This window comes from Accipiter gentilis, chromosome 8, assembly GCF_929443795.1.
Source record: "Accipiter gentilis chromosome 8, bAccGen1.1, whole genome shotgun sequence".
Lineage (NCBI taxonomy): Eukaryota > Metazoa > Chordata > Aves > Accipitriformes > Accipitridae > Astur > Astur gentilis.
In genome coordinates, this window is record NC_064887.1 from 32,762,983 (window position 1) to 32,778,222 (window position 15,240).

The 15,240-nt window shown below is 36.6% G+C and overlaps 1 protein-coding gene across 7 annotated transcripts in view; it reads left to right on the forward strand.

The window, feature by feature from the left end:
• The window catches only part of RABGAP1L (RAB GTPase activating protein 1 like), a 268,294-nt gene that overhangs the window by 12,121 nt on the left and 240,933 nt on the right, over positions 1 to 15,240 (forward strand). For all 7 annotated transcript variants that reach the window (XR_007507040.1, XM_049808538.1, XM_049808535.1 and 4 more), the window contains 3 exons: positions 11,085 to 11,252; positions 12,528 to 12,720; positions 14,508 to 14,718. Coding sequence is in view for 6 of the 7 variants with exons in the window: in XM_049808538.1 (XP_049664495.1) it covers positions 11,118 to 11,252; positions 12,528 to 12,720; positions 14,508 to 14,718 (539 nt within the window). In the remaining variant the exon portion in view is untranslated. The remainder of the gene's footprint in view (positions 1 to 11,084; positions 11,253 to 12,527; positions 12,721 to 14,507; positions 14,719 to 15,240) is intronic.

A 15,240-nucleotide genomic window follows, 5' to 3' on the forward strand; every position in this document is an offset into this window, starting at 1 on the left:
AAAAAGGGCACGTGTGTCCTTTCTATTTCCCATTTTCCTTTTCAGGCAGTGGGTGGAGGAAATACTGAGCTTAAGAAATTCTTAAGCTTTCCAGGGCTTGGTATGAAAAACGTTTTGGAAGGGAACATTATGCATAGCATCTTCTGAAAATTAAGGTTGTATGCAATCTGCCAGTGTGAGATTATATATACACACGCACACACCATTCTTGGGTTAGAATTTGAAGGTAACTTCAAGTAATGCAATAGAAATGTCTGTGAGATTCCACACACCCCCCCTCCCCCCCCCCCCCATACTTGATCATACAGCTTTGAAGGATACTTCCTTTAGGTCAAGTAATTTTTTTGTCAGAATTATAAAATATTCTTAATAGTTTATTAATTGAATGAACAGGCTTTTGTACAGGGGTTAGTTGATTTTTTTTTTTTCATACTACTTTTCCAAGCAGTAGTTCTTCCTTGAATTACAGAATAGATTTGGAATAATTTGATTAGTGAAGTTGATCCCACAGAGAAGTCTTCTCAAAGAACACGCTGTCATTAAAAAAAAAAAAAAAGTTCTGTTTCAATTAAAGAAGATACGCATTATTCCTTGGTATGTGTCTTTCAGAAACTTTCATATACACGTCTCATACCATTTCCTAGAAGAGTTTAGGTGTTTTCAAAAACTTTAACAGTTATCTGCATGTTGAGGCCAAACCTTGTTTTTTTCCTTTTGATCAATGACATGAGTAAATTGTTTTTATTCTTCATACTTTAAATGGAAAAAGCAGAAAGTGAAGGAAAGCCTTCTTTTATTTTTTTATTCTGTTGTGATTAGGGAGGATACAGTGGTGTATTAGTACCAGGTATATCTGATTACATAGTGACCTGTTCTTACCAATGGAAGATCATTTTTCTATTAAGGAAACAGTATTATTGTCTTTTATGAATTTCCATTCTCCTTTTTCTAAAACCTATCAAGGCCTTTGAAATTAGCAATAGAGCTGCATCACAGAATATATTTATAAAAACTTGCCCTAGGAATGTGGAATGCTGGCAGATTAGTTCTGGCATGCAGAGGGCATTAAGAATTTACTGGTCAAATAAAAATTAGAATGCTAGTCGAACCACTACACTTCATCATGCATAGGACTAAGAGAGGCAATAGTTACAAAGAGGGTCATTTGGTGTGGCTTTTAATTGTCATGTACGCTTTTCTATATTTCTCAATTTCAAGCAGTTAACTTTTGGGAGGTTTCACTTTCAGTTAATCTTGGTCTTTAAAATAACTGTGATTTCTCTCTCCATCTTTTCATGTTCTAGCTAAATACTTAAATTTTCAAGTGACAATTTAAGATCTTAGCTTGGATCCTAAAGGATTTTAAGTGTATAATGTATGTGGAAGTATTTATTTTTAACAAGAAGCTTGGTTTTGTTTCATGTTATAAAGGAAATGTTCTTCCTTATAGAGTATTGGATGCACTGTTGAAACTGTACAGTTTTGATAGAAAAGCAGTAGAAGTCTAGATGGCTATCAAATCAAAACTCATATTCCTTGTGATTTTGGAAAAATCTCTTAACTGAATAATACAAAAAAAAGTCTGGTGTGGTTATTCATTTACAATTCATGACTGCCTTTGACAACTACTAGAATGAAAGACTTCAGATTAAGAAAAATATCTAAAGAAAATGAGATTAGAAGAGAGCATGAAACATCCTCTAGTCCACCCCACAGTGCAGTGCTGGACTGACTATAGTTTAACAGTTTTTGAGAAATATTATGTGAAATAGCAATCTCATTGTCTGTGGTTGGCAGTATAAAGGTAGTTTCTTGTGGTTCAGAACAAAACATTGTGATTTCAGGTGAAATCTGCAAACCCTAATATTCCCCAAATGCATGTTGCAAATCTCAAGATAAAAATTGTCATAACTTACAATGCTGGCTTAGAGGAACAATTCCGAAGGTAGTTGGGGCTAGGCAATGAATCAGGATCTCTTGTGTTTTTCACTGGTGTCGGAAGTGATACTTCTTAAGGTATTTGTTTGGCAAGGAGAAAGATTGGCACTCAGGATCACTACTGCATTGTAGCATACTGCTGTTCCATATGGTCTCTTTTGCTTTACTTCATGTAATTTTTACTGGAAATAATAGCTTGTGGAGGAAACACCTGGTTGAAATATTCAATATATTTAATGGAGAGAGGTTGTTCCATTGGCTAAATTAGACCAACACTTATTTTCACTATGAAGGAATAAACCATGAAATAATCTCTTTAAAACAATGATTGTCTTATGCTATTGCTTTACTCTGGAATATAGGTCATTATATTTTTGCGTGAGTGGCTATACAGTTCAGTAAATCGGCTGGTGCTCGGTTTCAATTTGAATGCTGCCTGCAAGCATCATGTAGCAATGAAAAAAATTTAGGTAAACCCAATTTTGTCAAACTCCAGCTATGAAAAATTGGATACTCTTTGTTGCTACTTTGTGTTTTCCAAAGTTAAAAATTAATTGCTGGCTTGGGAACCTGAAGTGTTAGTGTTTAGTTGATGACAGGGAAAGAGTGTGAACGTGTACTAGGGTTGCGTTATTTGCATTGTTTGCTTTATCCTTGAGGCAGAATGAGCTACTGCACTTAAGCTGCTTGTTTGAAATTCTGGTAGACTAATGAGTAAACCTGTTTGCCAGAACTTGATGTATAAGTGTGATGATTTTTTTTTTAATTTTTTTTTTTAATTCTTCCATAAGATACACATGAAGACTGGTATCTTCCAGTATCCAGAGATACACATCTCTGGAGTAGCAGAAGTTGTCTTAGTTACACTTACTTCTAAGTTGTACTTTTTGGAAGGGGATAAAGAGAAGAGAGATTTTTCTTTTACTTGGCAGAAAATAAAATGTATTTCCTTAAATTGGTTAAACACTAATTGGATTAGCTAGCATTGATTATAGTTGTAAACAACATAAATGAATATGTGTCAGCAACAGGTATGCACGCTAGCGTAATCTGTTCTTCAATTGATGTCTCTTACGCCACTAACTTCTGTGTATGGACAAATCTTAGGCCTGTTAAAAAGAATCCCCCCAAGCCTTACTTTTAACTCTGTTTTGTCTTGTGTAATTTGTGTGTCAAGTGTAACTTGGCCTCCATGACTCTTGGTTGCTCAAACGGCACAAATAAAAACAGGAAGTACCCAACCTGATGGGAGGCTACCTTTGTAGCTGGGAGCTTACCTGATCTGGACTGATACTTCATCTAGAGTTCATGATGCTTCTTCCACCCGATACGTAAATTTTAGGGGTTCAGATCAGTGGGTTTGTTTTTAAATTTGCTTCACATCTTCCTTCATGCCTTTGACTTGAAGTGATTGATGATCTCTGCTGAAGAGGAAATGTCAGCCACTTCCTTACCTGAGTCATGCTCCAGTTAAGTACCAACCACATGCCTACCGTTCCTCTAGAAGTGTTCTTCACCCTGATGATCTTAAAGTTAAGATAAATAAAATATTTTCCCCCAAGCAACTCTAAACTATGAATCTTTGTAATGTTTAAGTGGTTCAGTGGCTTATGCGTAATCCAGATTCAATTCAGGAAAGCTATTTCTCTCCTTTATAATGAATGTCTCAGTGTTCATAATGTGATGTGCTTAAAAAGTGCTGGTTAGAATTTCAGATGCGGATGTAGTATGTTTTTGAAGGAGACCAAACATTTTGTTGTTTATGTAGTCTCTTTTGATTCTGTTTTCCTTAAATTGTTATTCCTTGGCTATAAGATTGATGTGTAAAACCAGTCTGCAAAACCTCTGTATCTAGGCACCTGGTACAACAATTAAAAACAGTTTGCTGTCCATGAACAGACTAGTTATTTGCTGTTGCCTACGCAGTAGATGTTTGCTCTTACTGAGGGGACTGTTGCCAAAATAAGCTATGTGGTTACTTTCTAGTTGTGGGGCTTTTTTTTGTTTGGTTGTTTTTGGGGTTTTTTTGGATGTTGGGTTTGTTTGTTTTGATTTGTTTGTTTTCTTTGGAAAGACTCTTGTTCTTAACATTGCTTTCCTGGAAATTAGAAGAATTTTTATATACATATACTTATATTTATTTTAAAATATAGTAGTACAGCAGTCATCTCTCTGTATTAGGTTAATTTTAGTCTTGGGAAGCAGTATCAATAAGCCAAGTAAATGCTTGCTTGTTTGGTTTTTTCCCCTTATGTGCTTTACATTGTCTTTCACTGCCAGAGATAAGACACTGGGAAACAATTTATGGGTAATAAGACAATAGTTAGTATGAACATAGAGACTTAGCTTCCTATATAAAGATTACACAAAGAGAAGTTGAGATTAAGGATAAAACTGTAGTGCTGTTGTTGTCAGTGAGATTTAAACAAATTGATTTTATGACACCTAGGGTTTTCTTCTGCATATGTGTCCGCTCAATAGAGAAAAGGGTTTTGGGGAAGATGGTTAGCTGTACTGTGTCAATGTACAATATAATAAGAAATTTTACAACATTGTTTAGTCTTTCAGTGAAAAGGTGTCAAAATGTAAAGCTTCATGTATTTGAAGCATTTGTTAGCTTTCTGGGGAAGGTATGCCTCATTAATGTTAGCAAGCACGTAGGAGTGAGAGCTGTATGCCTCATTAAAGTTAGCAAGCTCATGGAATGAGAGCTATGGTAACACAAAGTTCTGACACATTTCTTGAACGTAAAATGCTGTGGTCGAGACAGTTGTGTGTTTGTGCATGCTTAACTGCCAGTGTCTGTCCAGTTTCCAGTTCCCTAAGCAGCAAGTTAGAATGTAACCACATCACTTCAGTAAACTAGAAATCTGAGTCGCGTAGCATCTGTGATTTCAAGTTCAGTTAGCTTAATGCTGTTTTGCTGTCATGCATTGTATTGTGTAGCTCAAAAAAAGGGAATAAAGCATGCTTTTCAGTGTACGTTTGTACTGCAGACATCTGTTAGCAGAAGGTGAATCTCTGCATAGCTGTACTGGGCCTTCCTCTTCAGAAAGTTCTCAGAGATTCTCTTGAGGAACCTTAGTTCTGAAAATAGGTAGAACTTATTTACTGGTATCTTATTTGGGGTTTGGAATCATCAGAAAAACTATAGGGCTTTGAAAGCCTATCTTTAATACAGGACTCGATTTTGTTTGCCTGATAAAAGAAATATGAATTAGCCTGCTCTTGATTGCCTTCTTTAAGAAGGCAAGAAGCTTCCTTTTAAAATATGGTTTTTGTTGCTTACTGAAAATAGATAGATCAACATTTGTATTGCTTGTTTGTTGTCTTTTCATAGCTCTACATTTTATAAATTTTTTTGTTGGTGGTGGTTATAATGCTGAAATAAAATGAAAAAACGTTTTATTTTTTTTCCGAACCAACAGTGAACTTGAGCAATAACTTTGAAATGCACACAAACTGGACGTAAATCAAAAAATGTCTGGTAACTGCTTCGGAAGACTGGTTCATGTAAAAATTGGAATTTACTTTTAGGGACCAGTTTGATGAGGACATTTTTGAATCTAATCAGGTCTGCAAAGCAGCTCCCTTCTGGAAAGTCAGTGACTCTACCTTTGATTCTTTTTCTCCTGTGATAGTGACTGTTTTGCCAGCAGTGCCCTGCCCTGAGCTACTCTGCCCAGCAATCACATGGACATACATTGCTACCTAAGTTTTTTTTGTTTCAGTTCATGATGTGTTTTAGCAGCTCTGGATATAATACAAAATACATGGAAGAGTTAGGGAGGGAAGGAATTAGGAGCATTTCTGTCCTGTGTCCCTTACTCTGATTCAGTGCTGAATCCACCTGGGTCTTCCAGGATTGCTTGCTTCTGCTCTTCAGCCACTTAGGCTACTTTATAAAGGGAGTTGCAGTGAACCTGGGATGCCTTTTTGGAATTAAGTGGGGAAGCTGCTGTGTTTGGGCCTCCTAAAGCTTAGTACTCTACATATGTTTAGTAAGTTCCGGTCTCTGGCCCCAAAACACCTATATTCCAAGTATTATGGCTTAGTTAGCTTTTATCCAGGACTTTGTATAAGCAAAACACTGGGAACTGAAGTACAGCAGAGAGATTAAGTGACTTGACCAAAACTACACAATAAAGTTTACAGAGAAAAGCAATAGCTTTTCTTCAGTCATTGTGGTATCCCTATAGCTTAAAATATTTTTCAGTACAAGTTCTGTGCCCCACCTCCCTTTTTAAAACTAGGTAAGTCTGATTAATTACTTTGTATCTCCAAAATCCTTTGGTCCGAGAATCTCTTTGTCAGAAAGCCTTTTCTGAAATTGTTACTTTAAAACATTTTAATCCTTTTATCATAGTAGGCTTTATTTAGCTGAGTTTAGAAAAATTTCCTCCTGTGTATTTGTTGCTGGGTTTCTGATTTTCTTTTTTTGGTGTGGTATTGTTAATCAAAGTGTGGAGGAAAAATTATCTTCTCTATAGGAAAGAGCATGACTGTTCAAGATACTGGGAAGTATGTACTACTACCACAAGGAAGTAATTTCTACAAAAGAAGTATTTCTTACTGTGAAGAGAAGTCTCAAAGCACAATTTGTTGTCTTTCTGAAGGCATTGTTGGAAGAGCAGTTCTGACTCTTGGCTGTGGTGGTTTAGGAAGTTACCATCTGGTCTGAGGTGTCAGTCCTTGGAGCAGTGTTGGGAGAACGGAAGGTGTATTCACACCTTGACCACATTTGTTCATTTGGAACTAAACTGCACTAGCAGCTTAAACTAAGCTGCTGGACTTCATGCAGAAGTAGCTGAGGCGCATTATGTTTGCTGACTTTCCTGTCCCTGACTGTCAACCCCTCTCTGCTGGTTACTGCCCTCCCAGTAACTTTAAACTGATAAAGCAGATGCTAAACCTCTTTCATCGGTATTCTGAGACAGCATTCAGCTCCAGGATTGTCTGCTGATAACTTCAGGGAATAAACTTGACATGATTGTAGACTGTACAACTGTCTATATGTGCTGACTAATGCAATCAAGAATAAATTCTTACATTCTTAACTTTATTTTCATCAGAAAGGATGATCAAAAAAATGAGACTTATTTGAGTTTAGTAGTAGGGATCTGTTCTTAGATTTTGTACATGTCTAATAGGTGACACTGTCATTTGTTCTTTACCTTTTGTAGGAAAAAGGGGAGTTCGAGCATATAAATCGGTAACAAGTAAAAAAGGAGTAAGTCCTCAACAGGACTAAAGATAACAACAAAAGGGAAATGACATAACCATCTACTGATTGGAGGTGACTGGAAAGTCCAGAATGCGTCTGTCTCTTGTTACTACAGAACAGAAAAAAACCCCTTCAGATGTTCTACTCTTTCCCTTCCCCAAATAACCTTAATGCATGATTCTTTCGGAGAGGTTTTTATTCCTTTTACTGCTTTTCCTTAAAAGTGCTTAGCTGAAGTATTAGATCATATGCCTTTATAAGGTAAAAATAGAAACTTTCCCTCTAAGTAGCTTACTACTTAAGATGGTATAAGTCTTGGTAATCTTCATGAGACTAAGTCATAGTCTTAAGCTCTGACATGAGCTTTACTTAAGATGTTTAATTTGAAAAATGACTTGATCGTGATTTTTGGTACTTAGTTTGTCTCTGGCATTAAAAACTTTTTCATCAAAGACTGATGATAAAATACTGTGTCTAAAGCTTTTGGTTTCTAAATAGCATGTGACTAGAATGGGGGAGGAAATGAATAGTCTGTTCACTCTGAGATTTTCATTTTTAGTACACACATTTTCCATGAAGGATCTAGAGCACTGTTATTAATTTGTTATATGGCAAGTTCTTTAGCATGGACATCAAGAGACTGTCTTAGCAGAAGAGCTGAGCGGCTTGTAGACTTGTTCTTGTAACTACCTATGTGAGCTGAAGAGTGTAGAACTGCATTCTTCTGTTTGAGGTATTTGCTTCCTGAATGTCTGCCCTGTTTGTGTTTTAGTACTAAACTGAAACTAATGTGGCTTTGTTTTGAACTGAAATGGGATAGAGGGCATTCACTTGAATAACACTGATGGCAGGTTGGAGTAGGTGATAATGAAGGGCTGGAGTTAGGGATTCTGGGGTGGTAATGTATTCAGCTAACAATGTTGTGTATGGAAAAAGGTATGTGTCTGCACTGGATATGGTGGTTTAAGCTGATTGTAAAGACAAGCTTGGAGCACACTCTTAGGGACATTAAAGGCCTTGCAACTCAAATGTAACTGCAAGAATGTGTATGGTATGCTTTTACTGATCTGAATGAGAAGGTCCGTGCAGTCATCTAATGCTTATATTTCCTTTGTCTTTCAGATCAAAATTTAGGAAGTGGGAATTCTCTTAAGCTGCCTTTATCCACATAGAGCAAGAACAAATACTTTGTACATCAGTGTGCTTCTCTAGTTGCATGACAATAATTTTCTTTGGCTTTACAAATGTTACTTTTTCCCTGGTTTTATTATTAAAATACTGCTACAAAAAACTTTTCCTAGTTCACAGTGTGCCTGTCAGTTCTTTGCTGCAGAAAGAACTGGTGATACACTAATGTTAGCAGCTTGCATTTGTCTTTTGGTAATCCATGTAGTAGAACCATCTATGTTGGAGTTCTGTGTTACTTTCCTGTAAGTAAGCAGAAAAAAATAAACTAAATAGACTAAACCCCAAAAAATTGTCAAAATAGCATATCTTGTGATCCCTCCTTTCCACAGATTTGCTAGAAGTAGTGGAGAGGCTTCATCTTTGTCATCTTCAGTAAGTCCAGCAATAGGTATGGAGTGGGAGGGAGAAAGGCTTCTGGTAGAGTAGGTCTTTGCTCCTGATGTGACTGATGGTCATCCTCTGCTGTTTTCTCTGATGGTGGTGTAACTGCAGAGCTAATGATTGCTCGGGATATGCTGTATTTAGGGAACATAATTTTATGTCCTTTCATTACCTTCAAAGAGTTCTATAACAGTGGACCGTCACACTTATATTGAGAATTTACTTTGAAATGAATATTCATTTTGAGCTAGACTTGCTGTTTATTGCAAATAATACACAAGCTCTTCAGCAACATTTTTACAACATGACATTTGTTAAAAAATACATGGAGTTAATGAAACTGTTTATAACATACTTAAAATCTTGTGTATTAAAACTTTGTCTTTCTTTTGTCAGGAAGAGCTTTAAAGCAAAGATACTTTAAAAAAACTGAAACAAAACTTATTCCTGTGGTGAATCCACTACCTAGGCTTGGGTGGAGCTCAGGTTACGTCATCTGTCTGAAAAATGTTCATGCTTAGTCTGGAGATGTGAAAGACAACAGAGAGCGCTAAACTGCTAATCCAAATTTGTAATCACTCTGTATATTATAGTTGTTCTTTAGTGGCTTTTTTATAATGTGAATCTTCTAACAAGTTTTTATGCTATACAAGTCAGTTATCTGAAGAACTTGAGTTCTTTAGTTATTCCTGGATTTCTACATAGGATGCCCTCATTGGGTTGATGGGTAAAATTGTGGCTAGGTTAGGGAGAGGGAATATCTTTTTGTAGACTTGCATGTATAAATGGTTATGACAAAGCTAAATCTTTGAAAGAGCAAAAGTGTGTTGACTGTAGTTTCCAAAGTGATACAAAATATTTTTGTTTTGAAAGTAGTCTAGTTCCCACACTTGGTTTTTAGTCCAAAGTTGCTAAACTGCCTCTTGTGGCTAGCATGCTAAGTGTAATGCCTGTTAATACCTGTTCAGAGTGGTGGTGAACATGTACGTCTTTGTTGTTTTTAAGTGCTGTTTTTGTGGTTCCCTATAGCTAGAGCTAAATTTGCATTCATTTGTTGATCATTTGGTGTTTTGGAACTGTAACTGAGAAGAAAGCATGTCACAGTTCTGCACCTTGGTATGGGCTGTGAAAGGCAATGTGAACCTAAACCTGCCCTTGTTCACCAGTCACAGAAGACATTTGGTTGAGCTACCTCTCTTTGGGCACTGTCCAGCTGTGCAAAGGTGACAATAGCAGTTTTTCCCCCGTGCTATATGTGACTCTTCTAAACTCTGAGTCTTAAGCACAATAAATCCCAGCACTTATTTTTCAGGAAACTGAAATGGAAATAGACTGTATCTGGAAGTGCATGCTATTTATAAAGTCTATCTGAAAATATATTTTCTCATTTTTAACACAGAAAATATAAAAACATAGATCCGTTTGAAATAAAAAAATACTAATATACAGTGTTCTTCATTCTAGCTGTTCTTTCCCTAAGGAATCAGGGAAGACATTCTGAATTAACATAGGTGTTACTGTCTTTATTTGGTGGATACCTACAATAGCTGTCCTCATTCTGAAGTGCTAGGAATGGTTTTGGTTCTGTATTTGTATATGAGCTTGTAATGTATAGACTGACCATTGTTTTGCCCTTTTTTTTGTTTCTAGATTTATTTTTTGCTGTGCAGACAAGGGAAAACTTGTTCTCGGTTTCCATAATATTTATAGTTGTTTGTGGTGATTTTGTTTGTTTGTTTGTTTTTAGTGGTATGGTTAATTTTAACTCTGTTGCAGGTGGTTTCAGAAAAATTTGCTGAGAAGGATGTGATTGTGGTTTAGTATCATCTTTGGCTTCATTACTTGTAGATATAAAGAATAATAAAAACTAACATAATAGATTGGTAAATAGGTTTTCAGGTGGAGAGCATACACTTTGATATGCAGTTTTTCGAAAATTAGTCTTCAGGTAACCTGTATTGTCGCACAACCTGCATGACACTCTGCAGAAGAAATATACCTGTATGAGGGACAACAAAGGGCAGGAATTAGGGAGGTAGTGGGAGCAGACTGGAAGATTAAAAAACAGGGGAAGTGGAAGCTCTGAGGTGAACTTCCTTATGTGTTATCTATACAAATAGATAACAGCCACTGCTATTAAGTCATAGGATTTTTAAACATGCCCTAAAAATCATACTTGCTAGTTAGAAAAAGATTTCTTATACCAATGAAATCAGAGTTTGAGGAATATAGTATAATACATTCATATAACTTTTAAGTATTATATTATTCCACAATAACTTCATATTACACCTATTGACATATTGGTTACAGCTTCAAAACGAATTATTTAATATTTTTCCTTCTTTATTAGGTTCTTGTGGCAGGAGGAGAATACTGACCTAAGATGGAAGTCAAAACATCATTTAGCAAAGCCAGTACGATTCCTGAAACTGTATCCACATTAATTAATGAAGACTTTGTTCTGGTTCATCAGCAGTCTGAGGACACCTCTGGAAAAGATGAAAAACCTCAGCTAAAGGTTTACAATTACTTTATTTTAAATGTGTAGTAAGATTTGTATTGATCAAAAGATTGCAGCTTCTTTTGAATACTTAATTAAAGATACCTGTGTGTGCTTGAGGAGACTCTTAGACTGTAATTTTCGTTGTTGCTTATTACCAGTGAAATTAACAGCTCAGATTAAGCAAATCTGTTTAAAAGTGGTAGTTCAGTTTTTCTCTTAATAACTTCTTTGGGGGTCAGCTCTGTTAGTATTCTGTGGATTTATACATTAATAAAGGACTAAAAAGCTCTTCTCAAAAAATGGGCTTCACATTAAAGCTTGGGAAATACTCTTTATTTAGGGATCAGAGACTCTGAATGTTATTATCTTAAAAGCACATAATTAGGCTGCATAGAAATAGACCACAGAGGGTCTTGGGTTTTAGTTTTTAATTTAGTTTTCCTGATTAGTGCTACTTTAGGCATGACTAAGACCTTTTCTAAAAGCTTTTTACCTCTAAATAGCAGAATATTTTAGCATTTGGGTGACAGCTGATTGGTTAATTACAAATTTCCCCACTTGAGTTGCAGTAGCTGATGTACTGGTTTTGGTCTGCTTGGAACAATAGGAATTTGTTCCCCTTGAAATGACAATAAGTACTTAGTCTGCAGTTGCATAACTGTTTGGCAGTTATTTACAACCCATGATTTCGGTCTGTATTAAACACTAGTTGCTGCCTTAGTAATTGTGTCTGAAAAGAGGCAGGTGAACTGGAGGTAGAATCCATGATACAACTTTATTATTGGCCATGGGGTTTTTTTGGTCTGAAAAACTAGTACTTGTGAAAGGCTGTGGTTTTGGGTTTTGTTTTGGTTTTTTTTCCCTGGAGAATGTGTCTCACTGTTTTCTTGCCATTTCCTTTGACTTGCATCCCTCCTATGTGTGGGACAATTGGTGAAACAACTGAAATGGATTGGATATGACTAAAAGTAAAATTTTCTTTAAGATTAATCTGTAACACAGTCTGTTGATCTTTGTTCTGAATGGAGGATCAAAACACACAAACATGTTTTAAGACATGTCTGTAGTTTTTAGATGGATAGTTTGTTGGATTAGCAGTGAGAATATGTGCATTATATGTAATGGGATAGGACACTGGACTATATTTGATTTAATTTTGTTGATTCTTTGTGTGTTGTCTTGTTCAGCAAAGTTTCTTAACTTCTGCAACAACTCAGACTATATGTTTGAAAAATAATAGTGAAAGTAAAACTACAAGTGCATTTAAAAAATGTCATCTCCTTCTTACAGGTATTTTCAAATGGAGATGATCAGCTGGAGAAGGCAATGGAAGAGATACTGAGGGATTCTGAAAAAGACCAGAACAATTTCACTGCTCCCCGAGAAGGTTTCAGTGATGCAGGCAGCCAGGCAGCTGGAGATGGGTCAGCAGGTCAAACAAATCAGCCATCTTTGCACCTTGTTTTAGACCCTTCTACTACAGGTATTCCTAAAGTGCTTCCCCCCTCAATCATATATGGCAGTTTCAAGTTAACCTTAAAATGAACATAAAGCTTTTTGGAGCTTCATTCCAAAACTATACTGGAGAATATCCTGGGGCCTCCTCTCCTTTTCTGATTAGTTGAAGATTATAGACAGGAATAGATTATCATCAGATTGATACCCTGTGCTGCTCTGTTTTAGTCAAGATAATTTTCATTTTGTCTTCAGCTGAAGATGAGTTAGGACTAAGTATTGTGTAACTTGCTGAATTGACTGTATAGTTGAGGTGGAGATGCTGCTGATGGAGTATGAGAAGTTTCAGGGCAGTGTTCACTGACGCTACTAACTACAAATGAAATATACCCTGAGCAAGCTGATAAACTTTTCAGGTCTGGTTCTATCACCAGGTATCAGTAAAGACAGCTTTAGATTTGGTATTTGCTAGAAATGATTGTTGGACTTATCTGGCATTTGAAGTTTTGGTGAAAAAGGGAGGACAGAAAGCTTTTTATGTAAACTATGTCGTATATATTTTGTATAAAATATATTGTAGCTTTTATATATATATGTATGGAATGCAAGGCTTTGTCCATCTCTGTGGGCTTTGAATTAGCATTCTTTTTCCCTCAGTAGTATGCAGAGGACTTCTGTGTCATTGTGTCAGATAATTCCCATAGTATCTGTTTGGGAAGTGGAAAAAAAAAAAAAGTTTTTTGTGGTAGAGTAGGATAGAGAGTTTATGCATAATGGAAACACTCTTCTCTTAATTACATGTATGCTGTATTTTTGAGAAACTTACCTTACTGGCTGCCTGTTTGACATGCTTCAAACAGAACACAGCCATTAGTATGAATGAACAAAGAAATACTTGTAGATACATCCTGCACACCCTCCCCCCCCCCCTCCGAATAATGCAATTTTGCAACCTATATGATGTGTTATGGAAATATTAGGTATAGTAGTAAGAAATAGAAATAAAAGGCAGATTGCTTAGAGAGGTTTGGAATGTCTGTACTCAGCTGGACAGGGCCCTGAGTAACCTGATTCAGTTTTGAAACTAGCCCTAATCTAACCTGATCTGTCCTTGAGCAGGAGTTAAAGCTAGATGACCTCTAGAGGTCTTTTTTCCAGCCTAGATTACTCTGGTTCCATACTTAACGAGCTTTTCTTCTACCTCTCGTCTTGTTTCTCAAGTGTCAAAATGCCTTAAAAAAGCCCACCAGAAAACAACAGCAAAGCTCCCCCAAGATTGCCCCGTCCATAGTACTGTGATGGTGGAAAAAGAATGCTTCTTTTCTGCTGAGTAGAGGAACAAACAGATAGCCTTTTTCTTTTCTCCAGCTCCCTGATGGTTTCATGCTGTTAATAGAGCTGTCCCAGGAATGTGAACCACATTTGGTAGTTCTACACAAGCTGCAAAGACATGGGAGAAAAGAGAATTAGAGGCATCTTTATGCAAAATGATGAGTAGGAATTAGAAGGAGGTATAAGCAAACTAAAGAAAAGAATATCTGGGGAATGGAACTTAAAGAAAAATTGTGTTCTAGCACTGCTAAAAAGAATCAAAAGGGAGTTTGTCCCTGTGCCATACTTGGAAACATGCATTAGAATAGGATAGACTTAACGTTAATATTAAGCTGTCAAATGGAGTTCTTACCATTGGAGCTGGACTTCTGACTCCCATGTCCATTCTCAGAAAAAGTGGGAGATTTTGATATGGAAATTATTCAGAAAACAATGTGTAAAAATAAAAGCAAATGGTTAAAGAAGTGGTTTCTTCATTTTCAGAAATCTCTGCACCAAGGCCATCTTCTCCCAGTGAACCCCTGGAAGAGGACAGCGTATTGTTTAACAAACTGACTTATTTAGGTTGCACAAAGGTGTCTGCCCCTCGAAATGAACTGGAAGCTCTACATGCCATGGCAAACATGAAATCCTCAAGTCAAGCCCCTTTACCTGTAACACTTTATGTTCCAAATGTTCCAGAAGGGTCTGTAAGGTAACATACAAATGTTTCTTTTGTTACTTGCACAGACACATAAAAGGTGGAGTCTGACTTTGTTACTTGCACAGGGAAGTAGAATTGCTGGATTTGTGCCTCACGTTCTTGCAGAAGACAAGTTATTTTTGAGAAATTCCTCTGAAGCAACAAAATGCATGCTTAAATCTAACGTGCAGTAACACAGTTGGTGGTAGCAGTTGCCATACAGTGTCAACAAAAGCATGTCTTTCTGCCTGCATCTCTGTTCAAATATGGTAGTAAGAGATATACTGGAAAGGGAGAGCTGATAATACCCATTTTCTCCCAACTTCCCCAGTCTGTCATCACGTCCAAGGTAAATAAGTTGAGACAGTAGTAGTCCTGCTGGCCTTGGGTTAGCTGAAGAAGTTTCAGTTTTAGATTCTTCCAGATATGTTGAGGACCTGAGATGCTAGTCTCTATTTCCAGACATTGTTGTGCTAAAGCCAAGTCTCACCTGTGTCTGCCTCATGATGCATATGCTGATGATAGTCTCCAGAT